Below are 17109 nucleotides of genomic sequence, written 5' to 3'. Positions count from 1 at the left end.
TTTTTTCTTTCCATTTGCTTGGTAAATTTTCTTCCATCCTTTTATTTTGAGCCTATGTGTTTCTCTGCATGTGAGACTGGTCTCTTGAATGCAGCACACCAATGGATCTGGATTCTTTATCCAGCTTGCCATTCTGTGTCTTTTAATTGGGGCATTTAGCGCATTTACATGTAAGTTTAATATTGTTATGTGTGAGAGGCCGCCCTGAGACGGTGCGCGGTGGACCGAGGGCCCCAACTGGGGAAGCGCCGCTGCCGCTGAGCCCGCGGCCAGACAGGCCCTCAGTAGCATCCACACCGGGAGTCTCGGCGCTCGCCTCTGCTGTGGGCGCGCCGGAGGAGCGAGCTCGCCTCCGGCAGGTCCAAGCCCGCACCGCCGCCGCTGCCGCCTTCCTGCTCAGGTCCGGCAGCCCGGGAAACACGGCTGCGGGCTGCATGGGCAGCGCCCGCGCCCCGCCGCGGAGCCATGCAGCCCTTGGAGCCCGATTATATACAGCCCTGCTCTGGGATACACCTCTATTGGATTTAAGAGAGTCCTCATCAGCACTGACTTTCAACTATGGAATCGCAGATGGTTGATGATGAAGCGCCGGCCGTGTAAATGAAGATCAGGTGAGGAGCAGGACGATGCCCAAGGGTGGGTGCCCTAAAGCACCACAGCAGGAAGACGTTTCCCTCAGCAGCGACATGGTGGAGAAGCAGACTGGGAAAAAGGATAAAGATAAAGTTTCTCTAACCAAGACCCCAAAGCTGGAGCATGGCGATGGCGGGAAGGTGGTGAGGGAGCGAGCCAGCAAGCGGAAGCTGCCCTTTACCGCGGGCGCCAATGGGGAGCAGAAGGACTCGGACACAGATGCCTCCAGCCCAGTCCCTGTTGTGGTGCTGCAAGGCTGGTACGCTCCTCGAAGCACCATGCCATGAGATGGAGGTGCCTAGAAGCAAGAAGAAAGAGAAGCAGGGCCCTGAGCGGAAGAGAATTAAGAAGGAACCTGTCACCCAGAAGGCCGGGCTGCTGTTTGGCATGGGGCTGTCTGGAATCCAAACCGGCTACCCTCTCTCCGAGCGCCAGCAGGTGGCCCTTCTCATGCAGATGACAGCCGAGGAGTCTGCCAACAGCCCAGTGGACACAACACCAAAGCACCCCTCCCAGTCTACAGTGTGTCAGAAGGGAACGCCCGACTCCGCCTCAAAAACCAAAGATAAAGTGAACAAGAGGAACGAGGGAGGAGAGACCCGCCTGCACCGAGCGGCCATCCGCGGGGATGCCTGGCGCATCAAGGAGCTCATCAGCGAGGGGGCAGATGTCAATGTCAAGGACTTCACAGGCTGGACGGCGCTGCACGAGGTCTGTAACCAGGGCAACTACGATGTCGCGAAGCAGCTGCTGGCTGCAGGTGCAGAGGTGAACACCAAGGGCCTGGACGACGGCACACCTTTGCACGATGCTGCCAACAACGGACACTACAAGGTTGGCATCTCCCCTCGGCCCTTCACACTGGCCTGTCCTGGCATCTGGGTGGTTCTGAAGCTTTGTCCCCACAGCTAGCCAGTTACCTTGTGTGGGGCACCTGAAAGCAAGTTTTTGCCACCCCTCACCCTGAAGGCCGAGCTATGCCCTCTGTCTGCCTCCAGCTTTCCCATCCGGGGTCAGCGCCTGGATGGCCTCTCACAGGTTTCACAGCAAGCCTATCTATGGAAAGGCTCGTATCCACTAGCCGTTTAGGTCTGGTTGGATTTTAGCAGGTGAAGGATTCCACCAAGTGGAAGGAGGCCTGCAGGAGTTGCTGCTGGTCCCCGTCACCACTGTGGGGCTGTTAGACCTGCAAGGCAGACCCACTCTCGTCTGGAATGAGGTAACACCAAGAGGTGTGGCCAGTGCATAGGACATAGGCTCAAGATTTAGAAAGCGGCCATTGTGGCAGGCCCAGGAGCAGTGAGCCTGAGAGGTCTCAGCCTCTGTGGGGGGCGAGAGAGGTGGTGGGGTCCCTGACACCCCCATCCTGCTGGAAAGCAGGGGTGCTGCCTGGAGATGGGGCAGATCTCACTGAAGTCATCAGCAGAGCTTCGTGGACAGCCCCTGCTTACAGGCAGGACAGCAAGACCGGGTGCACATTGCCCTTGCCCGTCAGGCTCCGCCGGGCCACTGCGGGAGGTCCTGGAGCCCGCAGCACCTTGGCCTTAAGGAACACACTTGGGACACGGTTCTTTCCTGCAGGGTGGGGGGTGATTTAAGACTCTGAGACAAGCAGGGATCTCAGAACACTTAGTCAGTGTTTGATGTTAAAACGTGACCAAACTTATAGGTAAGATGATAAAAAAAAAATTGTTATGTGTGATTTGATCCTGTCATCATGATGCTAACTAGTTATTTTGCAGACTTGTGATTGTAGTTTCTTCATAGTGTCGTTACTCTGTGTACCAGTGTGTTTTTGTAGTGGCTGGTAATAGTTTTTCTTTTCCATATTTAGTAATTCCTTCTGGAGCTCTTGCAAGGTGGTGATGAGTTCTCTCAGCATTTGCTTGTCTGAAAAGGAATTTATTTTATTATGAAAAGGATTTTATTTCTCCTTTACATATGAAGCTTAGTTTGGCCAGATAAGAAATTCTGAGTTGGAAATTATTTTCTTTAATAATGTTGAATATTGGCTCCCCATCCCTTCCGGCCTGTCTGAGAGGTCTTTGTTAATCTGATGGATTTCCCTTTGCAGGTGACCTGGCCTTTCTCTCTGGCTGCCCTTAACATTTTTCCCTTCATTTTGAACTTGGAGAATCTGATAATTATGTGTCTTGGGGCTGATCTTCTCATGAAGTATTTTACTGGAGTTCTCTGGATTTCCTGAATTTGAATGTTGGCCTGTCTTGCTAGGTTGGGGAAGTTCTCACAGATGATATCCTGAAGTATGTTTTCCAACTTGAAACTTGGTTCCATTCTCCCCATCTCTTTCAGGTACCCAAATCAGCTACAGGTTCAGTCTTTCTACATAATCCCATAGTTCTTAGAGGTTTTGTTTATTCCTTTTAATTCTTTTTTTTCTAACCTTGTCTGCCTGTCTTATTTCAGCAAGATAGTCTTCAGGTTCTGAGATCCTTTTCCTCTGCTTGGTCTCTTCCACTGCTGATACTTGTGGTTGCATTGTGAAGTTCATATCATGTGTTTTTCAGCTCCATCAGGTTATGTTCCTCTTTAAACTGGTTATTCTGGTTAACAGCTCCTGTAATGTTTTATCATGGTTCTTAGCTTCTTTGCATTGAGTTAGAACCTTACTCATGCTCAACCAAGTTTGCTATTGCCCACCTTCTAAAGCCTACTTCTGTCAGTTCATCCATCTCACCCTCGGCCTCAGCCCAGTTCTGTGCCCTTGCTGGAGAGGTGTTATGATCATCTGGAAGAGAAGAGGCACTCTGGCTTTTTGAGTTTTCAGCATTTTTGTGTTCTTTCTCATCATCCTCAGTTTATCTACCTTCAATTTTTGAGGCTGCTGACCTTTGGATGTAGTTTTTTGGGGGGGTCTTTATTTGTTGATGCTGTTGTTGTTAATTTGTTTGTCTTAACAGTCAGGCCTCTCTTCTATATGGCTGCTGCCATTTGCTGAGGGGTCCAATCCATACCCTACTTGCCTGGGTCCCTCCCACACCTGGAGGTATCACCAGTGGAGGCTGCAGAAGAGCAAAGATGGCAGCCTGCTCCTTCCTCAGGGAGCTCTGTCCCAGAGGGGCACTGACCTTATGCCAGTGACAGGGTTTCACCTAGTCAGGACGCACTGGATCAGGGACCTGCTTAAGGAAGCACTCTGACTGCCCCTTGGCAGAGCAGGTGTGCTGCACCAAAGGGAATCCCCCTCGGGACTGCCCAGACTCTTCAGAGCCAGCAGGCAGGAAAGACTAAGTCCGCTGAACCGTGGAGACCACAGCCACCCCTACCCCCAGGGGCTCCTTTCCAGGGAGATCAGAGTTCTCTCCATAAACCCCTACCTGAAGTTGCTGGAATTTCTGCAGAGAGGCCCCGCCTGGTGAGGAGGAATGGATCCAGGACCCACCTAAAGAAGCAGTCTGGTCACAGTCTGCCACAGCCACTGTGCTGCACTGTGGGGAATTCCTCCTGGTCCAAACCACCTATTCTCCCCAGCACTGGCAGGGGTAAATGGCAGACTGGACCTCCAGTGATGGTGGCTCCCCCAGGAAGTTGGTCATCTTAGGCAGTCTCCAGCCTGCTGCTGCTGGCTGCAACCCCAGTGGCCACTGAGCATCTGGGCAGCTCTCTGCTTGGGACCCAAGGCGCTGTTGGCATGGGCACACGAGGGGATCTCCTGATTCACAGGTTACACAGTGGAAGAAGCATGGTTTCCTGGGTGGGGTACTACAATCACTCACCACCTCCCTTGGTTGGGGATGGGAACTCCCTTTGCTCTGTGTGGCTCCCAGGTGGGGCCATTGCACCACCCAGCTTTTCCTCGCTCTCTGTGGGTTGTGCCAACTTCCTAGTCAGTCTCAATGAGAGAACCTGGTTACCTCAGCCCGAAGGTGCAGTATTCACTTGCTATTTTCATTCTTGATGGGAGCTGCCAACAGCAGCTACTTCTAGCTGGCCATCTTGACCCCTCCGCTGACCTTGCCAGTGTTTTAAGTAAGTTGTTCCTTTCCCGTGTCCTTCCTTCCTGTCTTTCTTCTTCTTATCCTTTTTCTCCTGCTCCTCCTGCAATCTTATTGCACTGGCTAAAACCTTCAGTACAAGTTGAATAGAAGTGGTAGGAATAGTCATGTTACCCTTGTTCCTGATCTTAGGGTGTTAGCATCCAATCTCACCATTCAATATGACATTAGGTTTTCCCTAGATGCGCTTTATCAGGTTTTTTTTTCAAAAACCTGGCTCCTGGATTCGTTGACTTTTTTTGAAGGGTTTGTTATGTCTCTAACTCCTTCAGTTCTACTTTGACCTTGGTTATTTCTTGTCTTCTGCTAGTCTAGCTAATTTTCAAATTTGTAGTAGAGACAGGGTTTCACCATGTTGGCCAGGCTGGTCTTGAACTCCTGACCTCAGGTAATCCACCCACCTCAGCTCCCCAAAGTGCTGGGATTACAGATGTGAGCCGCGGCACCCAGCCTCATGTATAAGTTTTTATGTGAACATATGTTTTAATTTCTCTTACATGTATATGTAGGGGTAGAATTGCTGTGTCATATGCTAAGTATATGTTTAACCTTTTAAAGAACTACTAGACTTTTCCAAAACGGCGGCACCAGTTTACATTCCTGTCAGCAGGGGACAAGGGTTCTAATTTCTCCACATCTTCACCAACACTTGTTATTATCTTTTTTATTATAGCTATCCTCATGAGTATGACAGTGATGTCTCTCTTATTAATATTGGTAACCTGTGACTTCCCTCTTTTATCTTTATCAGTCTGGTAGAAGTTTATCGATTTTATTGAACTTTTTAAAGAACCAACTTTTGGGTTAACTAGTTTTCGCTCTTGCCTTGGTTTTTATTATTTCCTTTCTTCTGCTTATTTTGAATCTTCTTTTTCTAATTTCTTAAGATAGAAACTAAGATCACTGATTGGAGACCTTTGCTGATATAGGTGTTTTAATGCTATACATTTCTTGCTATGTACTGCTATAATAGATCTCACAAATTTTAATGAATTGTGTTTCTCATTCAATTCAAAATGCTAATTTCCCTTTGATTACCTCTTTGATTCATGGCTGATTTAGAAATGTGTTATAAAATATTTGAGGATCTCCCAAATATTACTCTCTAATTGATTTCTAATTTAATTTCATGTGGTCTAAGAACATACTTTGTATGATATGAATCTTTTAAAATGTATTGACTTGTTTCCTGTCCTAGACAGAATATGGTCAGTTGAGCTCAGCTTGGTAAAAGTTTTACATGTATGTGAGTAGGATGTGTATGCTGCTCTTGTTGGCAGGAGTGTTACATAAATGTCAATCATGTCAAATTGATTGATAGTATTATTAGTTTCTGACTAATTTTATCAATTATTGAGAGAGGGGGATCCAGCCATCATTGTGGATTTGTCCATTTCTTTTTTATTTCTATCAGTTTTGCTTTATGTATTTTGGAGCTCTGTCATTAAGTACATAAACATTTAGAATCATTGCGTACCCTTGTTGAAATGATCCTTTTATCATTCTGAAATGTCCCTTTTAATACCTGGCAGTATTTTTGCTATGAAATCTACTTCATCTGACATTAATATAAACATTCTAGCTTNGTCCTGCTCTGTTGCCAGGCTGGAGTGCAGTGGCACCATCCAGGCTCACTGCAACCTCCACCTCCCAGGTTCAAGCAATTCTCCTGCCTCAGCTTCCCGAATAGCTGGGGAAGCTAAGTATATGCTACCACGCCCAGCTAATTTTTGTATTTTTAGTAGAGTCAGGGTTTCACCATGTTGGCCAGGATGGTCTTGATCTCTTGACCTTGTGATCCACCCTCCTCAGCCTCCCAGAGTGCTGGGATTACAGGCGTGAGCCATCACGCCCAGCCCCTGACATTCTAGATTTCTTTTGATTAGTGTTAGCGTAATATATTTTTTCCATCCTTTTACTTCAAACCTATTTGTATCTTTATATTTATTACAGTGGATTTCTCGTAAGCAATGTATAGTTGAGTCTTGCTTTTTTCTTTGATCTAACCATTTCATTGGCATGTTTAGATCAGGGATCAGCAATCTATAGCCCACAGGCCAAACCTAACCACCACCTGCTTTTGGAAATAAAGTTTTATTGGAACACAGCCAGGTCCATTCATTTGTGTATGTCTGTGGCAGCTGTCGCACTCCAGTGGCAGAGCGTGCCTACCTATTGTGCAGACCATTTACATTTAATGTGATTATTGATTTGGTTCGATTTTATTTTTGATGTGGTTGGATTTTAAACTACTGTGTTGCTGTTTCTTTTCATTGGTCTCATCTGTTCTTTTTTCTTTTTCCTTTTTTCAAACTGCCATCTTAGAGATTATTTTTCATGATTCCATTTGATATCATTCGTTGACTTACTAGCTATAACTCCTTTTTTGTTATTTTAGTATTTGCTGTTAGAGCATTCAGAAAATAACCACAAGGTATGACCCTGGGGTTTCTTGATTCTCTTAACCTGACTTCATCTACCAGAATGTTACCTTTCTGGCTTCTGGTAAATTGAGGAATATATGCCACAGCTTTATTCCCCTTGACTCTTCACCAAAAAGAAAGATGGAGTAAATAGGGACTTTTGTTTGCCTGTATATGAGTAGACAAAAGAGATTTCCAATATATGGTTTGGATTGAGAGTAGAATTGCCTATTTAGGATCATTGACCTGTAAGGTATGTTCTAGTGATTAATTCATTAGTTTGAGTCACTTTTTGGAACAGTGAGTGATTGTTAAGACGCTCTAACATAAAAGTCTACATCTTTGCAGGCCACCATCAATATTGTTTTTGATCGAGTTGGGAAAACAGATCCTGTCACAAGAGGCATTGAGATCACTGTGAATTATCTGGGAATCCAATTTGATGTAAGCGTTCTATCAAGATCCTGGTTTGTCGTGTTTCTTTGTTTTATCTGCTATAACTTCCCCTTGTTAAGATGGTCATTTGCATGCTTTAGATACTGGCCTCTGCTTTTGTTCTTCCCACTCTCCTGTGTATATTTTGACAGATTCACATGGAAAAAATTTTTTAAAGTTAAATATATTTGAATTTTATTTTATTTTTTTAATCATACTTGAAGTTTTGGGGTACATGTGCAGATCATGCAGGATTGTTACATAGGTATACATATGCCGTGATTGTTGGCTGCATCCATGCCCCCGTCACCTACATTAGGTATTTCTCCTAATGTTATCGCATCTCAGTCCCCCCACACCCTGCTAGAAAATTTTTATATTTTGATGTATTCACATGGAAAATTTGTAAAAGGCCAAGATCCTCTTAGCATAAAGCCAGAAGTAATGACTGATACTTAATATTGTCATGGATGCTGATTATTTCTATAGTTGCTCCTTTGCTTCTCTGTACCCAGCTACCAGTTTACCATTTTCTCCCCACCAAAGTGTTCAGATACCTCTCTCTCTGATTCTTGATGAGCTCTTCAAACACACAACTCACCTTTGATGCCCCAAGGGAAAATTAACTACTAATTAGTGTTCTGTGCTAGAACTGAAATGATTTGTGCTGTAAGAAATGATCTTTATCAGTTAATGTGGACCTTGGGCTAAAGATGGCAACTGTCACCTATGAACAAAGTTGTTTTTTATTGTCTTTTTACCTGTTTCATAATACCACTGTCATAAACACACCCTTGTCCTAATTGAAGTTCAATGTCTTTATTCATAAACCAGAGCCAATGACTGACTGAATAGCACTTTAAGACCAACGTCACACTCTTAGTTCCAGTATAGACCATTTAGCTGTGCTGTCAGCGTAAACACAGTCTGCATGCGACCCCCAGTCAGACATGCCCCTGATCTCAAAGGGACTTGGATAAAATTAAAATGAACCAGAGCAAACTGAGCCCAATCCTTGAGAAACATCTCAACCTACATGTTTCTTGATGCTAGATCAATAGTGTATCTTCTTTGAGTGTAAAGGAACATAGTGTCTTTTCTTTGAGTAGTATACAAATTGTATTAAGTATGCTTTACAGGCAAGCCACTGTGGCTTATGCCTGTAGTCCCAGCACTTTGAGAGGCTGAGACAGATCACTTGAGTCCAGGAGTTCCAGACCAGCCTGGGCAACAAGGGGAAACCCCATCTCTGCAAAATTATTAAAGATTAGCTGGACATGGTGGCATGCACCTGTAGTCCCAGCTACTCAGGGGGCTGAAGCAGGAGGATCACTCGATCTGGGGGAGGCAGAAGTTGCAGTGAGCTGATATAATGCCACTGCACTCCAGTCTAGGTGATAGAGTGAGACCCCCATCTCAAAAACCAACAAAAAGTATGCTTTGCTCTTGTTGCATTTGTGTTTTCTTCATTTAAGTGTTTTACTGGGCTGAAGTTTTAGCAATGCTTTTCCTTTTCTGTGCTTTTTGAGGATACTTAATGGCCATGTATATATACAATCTATAATTCATCTGTTTACTCCATATTTTCTTATTATTCTGAATAACAAATCTTTTAGATATTAGTAATAGCAGCTCCCTTTCAGATACTTCTTAGAACCAAATCAAACACAGGGTCCCAAAACTCCTTCTCACTATGAAGCAATGCAGGAGGAGAAAAAGTATCATGTGGTTCCAGTGAAGTGCAACTATTTCCTAGAATTAGCTGAGAACGTCTACATACTCTTTTGCTAAAAAGAGAAAGATTCCTTGAAGTCTTGGTGGTTAGGGAACTGTTATTCATAGAGATTGAAAATAATCAAGCTATTATTTAGTTTCCTTTTCATTCCTGCTTTTCGTTCATCACAGTAAAACTGTACCATTCCATGTTTTTTTCTGATTTATTATATCACTTCTCTGTACTTGCTGCCAGCCATAGTGACTCGTGCCTGTAATACCAACACTTGGGGAGGCTGATCTGGGAGTATTGCTTGAGCCCAGAAGTTTGAGACCAGCCTGGACCACATAGCAAGACCCTGGCTCTACAAAAAATAAAAACTGTTAAGGTTTCAGTAAGTCTGCTAATTAAGATACCCACTGCAGTCTTTCTGTAGGTGTTTTTGCCACTTACTTGCTTTCCTCTCTCCCTGAATCAAAAAAAGAATCAGGTAGGGTCTAATGAAGTTCCCTCTCACAGTCTTGTAAATGATCAGAATATAGTTTAGCCTTTACATCTCTCTGAACAGAGATTTAGCAGATATGTTTTCTTCCAGGTGAAGTTTTGGTCCCAACACATTTCCTTCATTCTTGTTGGAATAATCATTGTCACGTCCATCAGAGGATTGCTGATCACTCTTACCAAGGTATGTTTTATCACAGTGTTAAAAAGTACTGCTTATCATTTGTTTAATTAAATACGGTACCATGAGATAATTTTACCTAATTAAGAATTCTGCCTCCTGAGACTTTAAACAACAGTCCTAAGTATTTAAAAGACATACAACAGAATTTTTTAAAAGTTAAACTACTACATAAATTAATGATGATATATTTACATCATAAACCAATTATAGATAAGTACATTTACCAAAGGTAATAGAGTAAGATATGGGTCTATTTCGTTCACTGATGATGCCATGAACCTAGCACATGATAGGCAGGTATTCAGATATTTGAGACTAGAAGAAGAATTGTGAGAATCACTTATAGAGAAGATATGGAAGTAGGGGAGCAGAATATAGTAAGTTCTCAATGTCATCAATAGGTTCTTGGAAACAGCGGCTTTAAGCAGAACTATATACACCAAGTCCTCAAAAAAAGTTTCATTCGACATTTCATTATAATGTTGATGAGAAAAATGTGGTTTTGTTATACATCATTTCACTTAAAATCTCAGTTTCCAAGACCCTATAAATGGCACTGAGTAAGGACCTACTGAATTCAGCTGTTTTCTAATCAATGTAGGAAGACTTCATGGAGGTGGAAAGTGAGTCCTCTCTGATAGGAAAGGTAGGGATTGAGAATCCAGGAGCTGTTTAAATGGAAGAGAAGGGGCGGGGACAGGAAGGGATCTGTAGTCACCTAGCACAATTTTAGAAAGAGCGCAGGAGCCTAGTAACAATTACAAATGCTTGGACTGGGCTGGAGTGATCCGACTTAATGTTTTATAGTGATGTTAAGTCATACGTGTCACAGAGTTTCTGAAGTTTGACAGCAATAGGAATCCTTTCATGGTACGTAATTAAATTGCCTCCGGGGAAAACTATACCTTTTTCAGCAGTCTAAATTAAGTCTCATGTTTATAGCCTTAATCACATTGTTCTATACAGGATTGTGGCATGGAAGAGCCACTTTTAATCAAATGCTAACCATATTTCTCACTGTTCATGACACAGGAATCTAACCATGTGGCACACATTTATCTCCCTCTTTCTTGACAGTTCTTTTATGCCATCTCTAGCAGTAAGTCCTCCAATGTCATTGTCCTGCTGTTAGCACAGATAATGGTAAGTTTAATGAGTTAGCTTTATGTTTACAACTGTAAAATATCAGAAATGTGCTTGATACTTTTAAGAATTTTAATAATTTCTTTTGTCCTCCTCCTCACTACTTTACAGTCACTTCTGGATTAATTCATTTGACTTACAGGGCATGTACTTTGTCTCCTCTGTGCTGCTGATTCGAATGAGTATGCCTCTAGAATACCGCACCATAATCACCGAGGTCCTTGGAGAGCTGCAGTTCAACTTCTATCACCGTTGGTTTGATGTGATCTTCCTGGTCAGCGCGCTCTCTAGCATACTGTTCCTCTATTTGGCTCACAAACAGGCACCAGAGAAGCATATGGCACCTTGAACTCAGGCCTACTACAGACCGTTAGAGGCCAGTGGTCTCAAAATTTAGATATCAGAGGGGAAGAAAATGGAGGGAACCAGGGCCTGACATTTTACAAACACACACGATGTAGCATTTTTACCACGAGTAGCATCAGCCAGAACATGAGGGAGAGAAGTAACTCAAGACAATACTCAGCGGAGAGTGTCCTGTGTGGACCTGAGGCTGGTGCAGAAGCGGAGAGGAGCCAAGAAACTAAAGGGGAAAAATAAATACACTGGAACTCTGGGGCAAGAGATGTCTGTGGTAGCTGGGCCAAACAAACACATAGGATTTCCATTTTAAGGTTCACATGGAGAAGGTTACAGCTTTCGCCTGAGATTGACTGTCATTAAAATCAGAGATTGTAACACTTTGGCCTTAAGTTCATTTTATCAAGCATAGCTTGGTATTATGCTTGTGTGATCTAACATAAGTTAGCATCCCATCCCTCCTCATCTGATCCTGCCACATCATTAAAATAACCAAGAGGTTTCTGTTCTTTTCCGGGAAAGGGACGGTGTATACCTGAAATAGATTCTACCGAAAGAGAGACTTCAGGTATGTCATTTTTTCTTGATTTCCTGTTAACTTGGTATTATATCCTACATTCAATTTGGTAGTGATGTGATGTTTTTGTTTTTGTTTTTTTTTCTATCTGCCCCTCATGCTGTGGGGTGAAACCATGAATAACTTGACTGGGGGAATAAGTCACTCGTGAAAGAAAAATGTTGGAAAATTTTTAGAACACTCAGACATGCAATATGTAAGAAAATTCTGAATTTTATTACTAAGGTCTTATTCTCTATTGTATTTTGGGTTTCGAGAGACAAATGAAGGTTAAAGCATAGAAAGTGAATCCGAAACAAAAACACTATCAAGCGTACTCAAAAGGCAGTTGTTAATGGTATTTACTGTAGCAAGCACAACATTGTTACAAAAGCACAATTTTAACAGGCTTATCTGCCAAGATGCTTTAATAAGCAGCTGTCACCTATACAGAGTTATGAATCATCTTTGGTGCTCAAGGAGCCTGTAGAAGTAAGAGACATCATACAGAGAAATATAGCTAAGTTGAAGCTTGGAAGAGATCACATGCAAAGAGTCTAGCTCCTGCCTTATCTCTTCCTATGTTAACCATAAATTAGCCGACAGCAATAGCCGCCAGTAAGACAAATAATAACAGAAGACAGTCACACGTGATGAATGGTTTCCAGTGAAGGTTTTCTTCTAAAGAGACAGTAAACCGGTGGCAACTCATTCCTTGAGAAAGGATTCCTATTAAATTCCCAGAAACAACTCTCGGATAAACAGCCAAAGCTATTATTTGTTCTCGTCACATCTCTGTATCTTCAGAATTGGAAGAAGAATGTGAGGCTGTACTGTGGGCCTGTGTAAAAGAAAAATAATTTACAAATGGTAGAGTAATGAAAGCGATGATCTAGCCTAGGGCTGCATGACTTAAGTCAGGACGTAGAGTTGCTCACTAGAAGTCCGGTGACCTGAATTCTACACTTGACTGTTTTCAACATGTTGTTTGACACGTTAACAAATTCCTTAATGCCTGTTTATATTTTTTCTTGTAAGACTAGTAGTCCTGGCGTGGTGGCTCACGCCTGTAATCGCAGCAATTTGGGAGACCAAGGCGGGTGGATCACCTGAGATCCACCAGTTCAAGACCAGTCTGACCAACATGGTGAAACCGGTCAAAAAAAAAAAAAAAAGACTAGAACAGTATAGTACTATAATTGACTTCCTAAAGAGAAAGTACAGAATTTTTTAAAAACAACTGGAATAATCTTTACATAAGCATTCTGGAATACAAATCAGTGGGCGTTGTGTGTGTTCATTAAACTGAGTTTATTCAAGTTAGTATTCCACCAATTAGAATTAAATTAATGGAAAGAAGAATAATATTGAGTTAAACTGTTTTAGAGTCTTGGCTTTGCTATAAATTTCCTTTATGAACTTGGATAAGTCCGTTTACTTTTGGACATCTAGTTCATCTATGAAAAATTGGGCAAAAATATAAAATTGAAACTTACAAAGAAATTTAATCCAAATATGTATAGAATGCTTAATCTTTCCTAGTAATGAAACTGGATTACCTGTCGATTATTTTAAACAATATTGTCTATAACTGTCACCATTTACATGCTCGCTAGGAGCCAGGAACTATTCAAAGCACTTTAATATAGTTGAGAATTATCTTAGTTAACATGATCCTGGTAACAGTCCTACAAATTATCGCTGTTTTATGGGTGGGAAAACTGAGGAACAGAACAAATAAATCTGTTTTCCCACAGCTGACAAATGACAGAACCAGCATTCATACTGAGATCATCTGATTCAGGCTTTTCTGGGGGTTCCCATTACAATACTGATAAACTTTTTACTTGTTGTCAGCTCTAGACAATTGCTGTCAACTGCATACGATGAAAGAAATCTGTTGTCCTTACACTGCCTCCTGTCCTCCACAATAACTTGATTTGTTATCTTTACATTGTCATTTTCTAGTTTTTAAAGAAATCTGTAGCAAACAGACGTTAAATATACTCATTAGGGACTGTACCCACACTCCAGTGAATTAGATCACGAAAAGAAACAGACCACCACTCACCAGTTCTTTTGCCATGTGCGAGTCAGACTCCGACTCCACCACTGTTCCTTCTTTAGAATCTGGAGGGCTGTCAAGTGGATCAGCCAGGGAGGAAACAATAGGGATTTTCTTAGCTTGGAAATAATCATAGGCTTGCTTTCCACAGACTAAAAGTGTGACATTCTTCCCACTGCTCTGGATTCTATCCACCACCTTCTCGTAGGGTTCCTCCAGCACATTCACCCCATTCACTTCGATGATGATATCCTCATCCTCCAGCCCAGCCAAGTCAGCAGGGCCACCCTTCTGTACCTGTGAACAGAAGTCCTGAGTTACCAATTCAAATACAGAGAAGGGCACATCAGACTAGCTCTCCTTCAGGGGAGGGATGAGGATTTCAAAAATTTATTCTTAATCATGTTATTATTTCTCCTTGAGGTATAGAAGTTGAGAAAGGTGTTCTGATGCTTTTCTATTTATGAAAGCTATAACTTCCATACTCACATGATTAGAAGTATTATAAATCGTGGTTCAGTGTCATATTATATGTCTTCTGGGATGAAGCGGGATGAATAGGTCCCCCTTCTTCACTCCCAGCCTCAGAGCTACAGGGAGTCTTCTCACTATCAGTCCCTACAGGGTAAGGGGTGTTATGCTAGATGCACAGAAGCAAACACATATGACTGACTGACAGGGTTGATAGTGACCGTCAACTAGAGTTAAGTCAACTCACACTGTTTGGAACAGACGGTTGAGGGGCAAAAAAATGTGAGCTTATGACATACTGGTAGCTAACCTGAAGGGTATGGGACCATGACAACATTTATCTGAACCCAAGTGAGACCCTCAGTGTATGCCTTCAACGTAGTCTCTCTACTAAGCCATCAGTGGGTGGGAGAAGCTGAGACTATCCTAACTGTGGCTGTGTTTGTTGGGCTGCTGGAACCAGATTACCGTACCTCTTTGATGAATGAGCCTGGCAGACCCCGAATCGAATTTAAGTGAAAGCCATAGCCATTTTCACCTTTAGCCAGCCTGCAGAGTTTAGGCTTATGATCTCCTACTTCCTCTGTAGTATCTGACGGACTTGAGACTTTCAGAGAAGCGGAAGTAGGAGCTGGAGCCTCCTTGACAGAGCCATTGGGCAGTTCTTGACTTTGATAGTAGAGAAATGGAGAAAAATGAGCCTTTTGAAAAATAAAGGGAAAAAACATTAATCGTAACTGAATAGTTATACTTTGTTAAATGTGCTAATTTTTAAGGTATCATACGTATCATACACTCTTCTTCCAGATATGTCTGATCGTAGGCTGTAAAATTTCTCTACTGCCCCAACCAGGAAAGGTATAAGATTGCACTTTGTTATGGAGTAATATATGTACACATGTACACAAATATCCACATGAACATAAAACCAGTATAGGATGCCGTACAAGGATCTAAAAAGATGTCTAAAAAATTGCTAGTTTCTTCTGAGGCCATGATAGTGATCAATTCACTCAGCAATCTATACATAATCCCCCGCTGGGAAATGACACGTGACTGACTAGCCCAGTACCTCATGCAAAGTACATCCTTCCTGCCTTTCCTTTCAGAAGGATGGTCTTCAGAGCTCCTTAGACACATTAGAAAAAGTAAAACACAAGACACTTGTGATGGTTAACGTTAGGTACCAACTTGACTGGATGAAGGAATACCCAGAAACCCAGCGAGGCATGATTTGGGTGTGTGTCTGAGGGTGGTTCCAGAGGGGATTAGCGTGCGAGTCCAGATGAACTCAGACAAGGCACCGGTGTCAGTCTGTCTGCTGGAGCTTGGATACACTCTTCCTCTCCTGTGCTTGGACATCAGAATTCCAGGTTCTCAGGCCTTTGAACTCCAGATTTACACTGGCAGCCCCCCAGGTAGAGTCTCAGGCCAAATGCACAGAAGGAAACAAGTATACCTGCCAATCAGGGTTGATGCCGGTCGTGTGGCTGAGTCAGGTTTGGACTGGCATCCCGGGGTCTCAGGCTTGAAGACAGCCTGTCGTGGGGCTTCCCAGCCTCCACAATCACACAAGCCAATTCCTCAATCTCCTCTCACACCTGTATCTACATATCCTATTAGATCTGTCTCTCTGGAGAATGCTAATGTAACACTTTTTATCACTATCTGAAGACAAAGCTACCAGAAGAGACCAACCCACATACACTGTAGTAATTGCTGAGAGGGTGACAGCTATTAGATGGTCACATATTGTACCAAAAGTTAATTCCAAGCCTTGCTGCTTCCCAACAGCCTCCCCCCTTCCAGTCCTGACATCTGTACTTACTTTACTACGTATTGTTGTAACCATTAGACGCCTCTCAAACATCTTTTTAATTCACATCAACTCCCAGACCATCCATGTGAAGAAATGATGGTCTTGAATACCGAAGAGGCAAAGAACAGGAAATATTATTCATTTTTTTTTAATAGAATTAAGAGCCTAACAGAAACTGGCTGTTTCTGTTGAGACAATTAGAAGGGTGGACCTGGGTATGGTATGGTCCTGGATCAGCAGCTAAACAGCTGCCCACAAGCGTCCAGAACGTTTGTTGGCAATGAATAGGAAACTGAGCAATGGAAGGTGAGCACAGTGTGGGCTCTACTTCAAATCGCACTGTTTAGCAGCCTGGCTAAAATTAGATTTTGAGTCCTCTGGTTGTCATCTGTCTTACCACAAGACCACACCTCCTTCCTTTCTATGTGAGAATACCACCAGCACAGAACCTCCTACTTACCCACTTCAACTAACTTTAGACCTTTCAGTGATACGCTTGCAACAGTTCCACAATGGAGTCTTTCTCTTTAAAATATGAAAAATTATCAGATGACTCATTACATGCACAAATACCTCTGATAACACTACCTGAACAAGCAAATCAGCTGTATCTGACAGTCTCAGCTCATCTTGAGGCAAAGTGCAGTAACATTAAAACAATGAGACTGTGGCCGGGCTTGGTGGCTCATGTTTGAAGTCCCAATACTTTGGGAGACCAGGGTGGGCAGATCACTTGAAGTCAGGAGTTCAAGACCAGCCTGACCAACATGGTGAAACCCCATCTTTATT

At 42.9% G+C, this 17109-nt stretch overlaps 2 protein-coding genes across 15 annotated transcripts in view; one reads left to right on the top strand and one right to left on the bottom strand.

The window, feature by feature from the left end:
- The window catches only part of LOC108293681 (Golgi pH regulator), a 59813-nt gene extending 47782 nt beyond the window's left edge, over nucleotides 1-12031 (top strand). For 6 of the 8 annotated variants that reach the window (XM_017515196.2, XM_017515195.2, XM_037733704.1 and 3 more), the window contains 4 exons: nucleotides 7421-7516; nucleotides 9817-9906; nucleotides 10984-11049; nucleotides 11192-11969. In XM_017515196.2, coding sequence (XP_017370685.1) covers nucleotides 7421-7516; nucleotides 9817-9906; nucleotides 10984-11049; nucleotides 11192-11398 — 459 coding nt within the window. In that variant the 3' untranslated portion in view covers nucleotides 11399-11969. Of the gene's footprint in view, nucleotides 1-7420; nucleotides 7517-9816; nucleotides 9907-10983; nucleotides 11050-11191 lie in introns of all 8 variants that reach the window. The other 2 variants (XM_037733705.1, XM_037733703.1) reach the window with 1 other exon arrangement.
- Nucleotides 12032-12183: 152 nt separating this feature from the next.
- Nucleotides 12184-17109, bottom strand: part of PDZK1 (PDZ domain containing 1) — a 41799-nt gene continuing 36873 nt past the window's right edge. For 6 of the 7 annotated variants that reach the window (XM_037733700.1, XM_037733701.1, XM_017515191.2 and 3 more), the window contains 3 exons: nucleotides 14975-15202; nucleotides 14033-14327; nucleotides 12184-12806 (listed from right to left, as the gene is read on the bottom strand). In XM_037733700.1, coding sequence (XP_037589628.1) covers nucleotides 12769-12806; nucleotides 14033-14327; nucleotides 14975-15202 — 561 coding nt within the window. In that variant the 3' untranslated portion in view covers nucleotides 12184-12768. The remainder of the gene's footprint in view (nucleotides 12807-14032; nucleotides 14328-14974; nucleotides 15203-17109) is intronic. The other variant, XM_017515194.2, reaches the window with a different exon arrangement.

The sequence above is a fragment of the Cebus imitator genome, unplaced genomic scaffold (genome assembly GCF_001604975.1).
Source record: "Cebus imitator isolate Cc_AM_T3 unplaced genomic scaffold, Cebus_imitator-1.0 Scaffold543, whole genome shotgun sequence".
In the NCBI taxonomy this organism is placed as follows: domain Eukaryota; kingdom Metazoa; phylum Chordata; class Mammalia; order Primates; family Cebidae; genus Cebus; species Cebus imitator.
The sequence above is the reverse complement of the archived record's forward strand: the minus strand, read 5'-3'. Positions and strand labels throughout refer to the sequence as shown.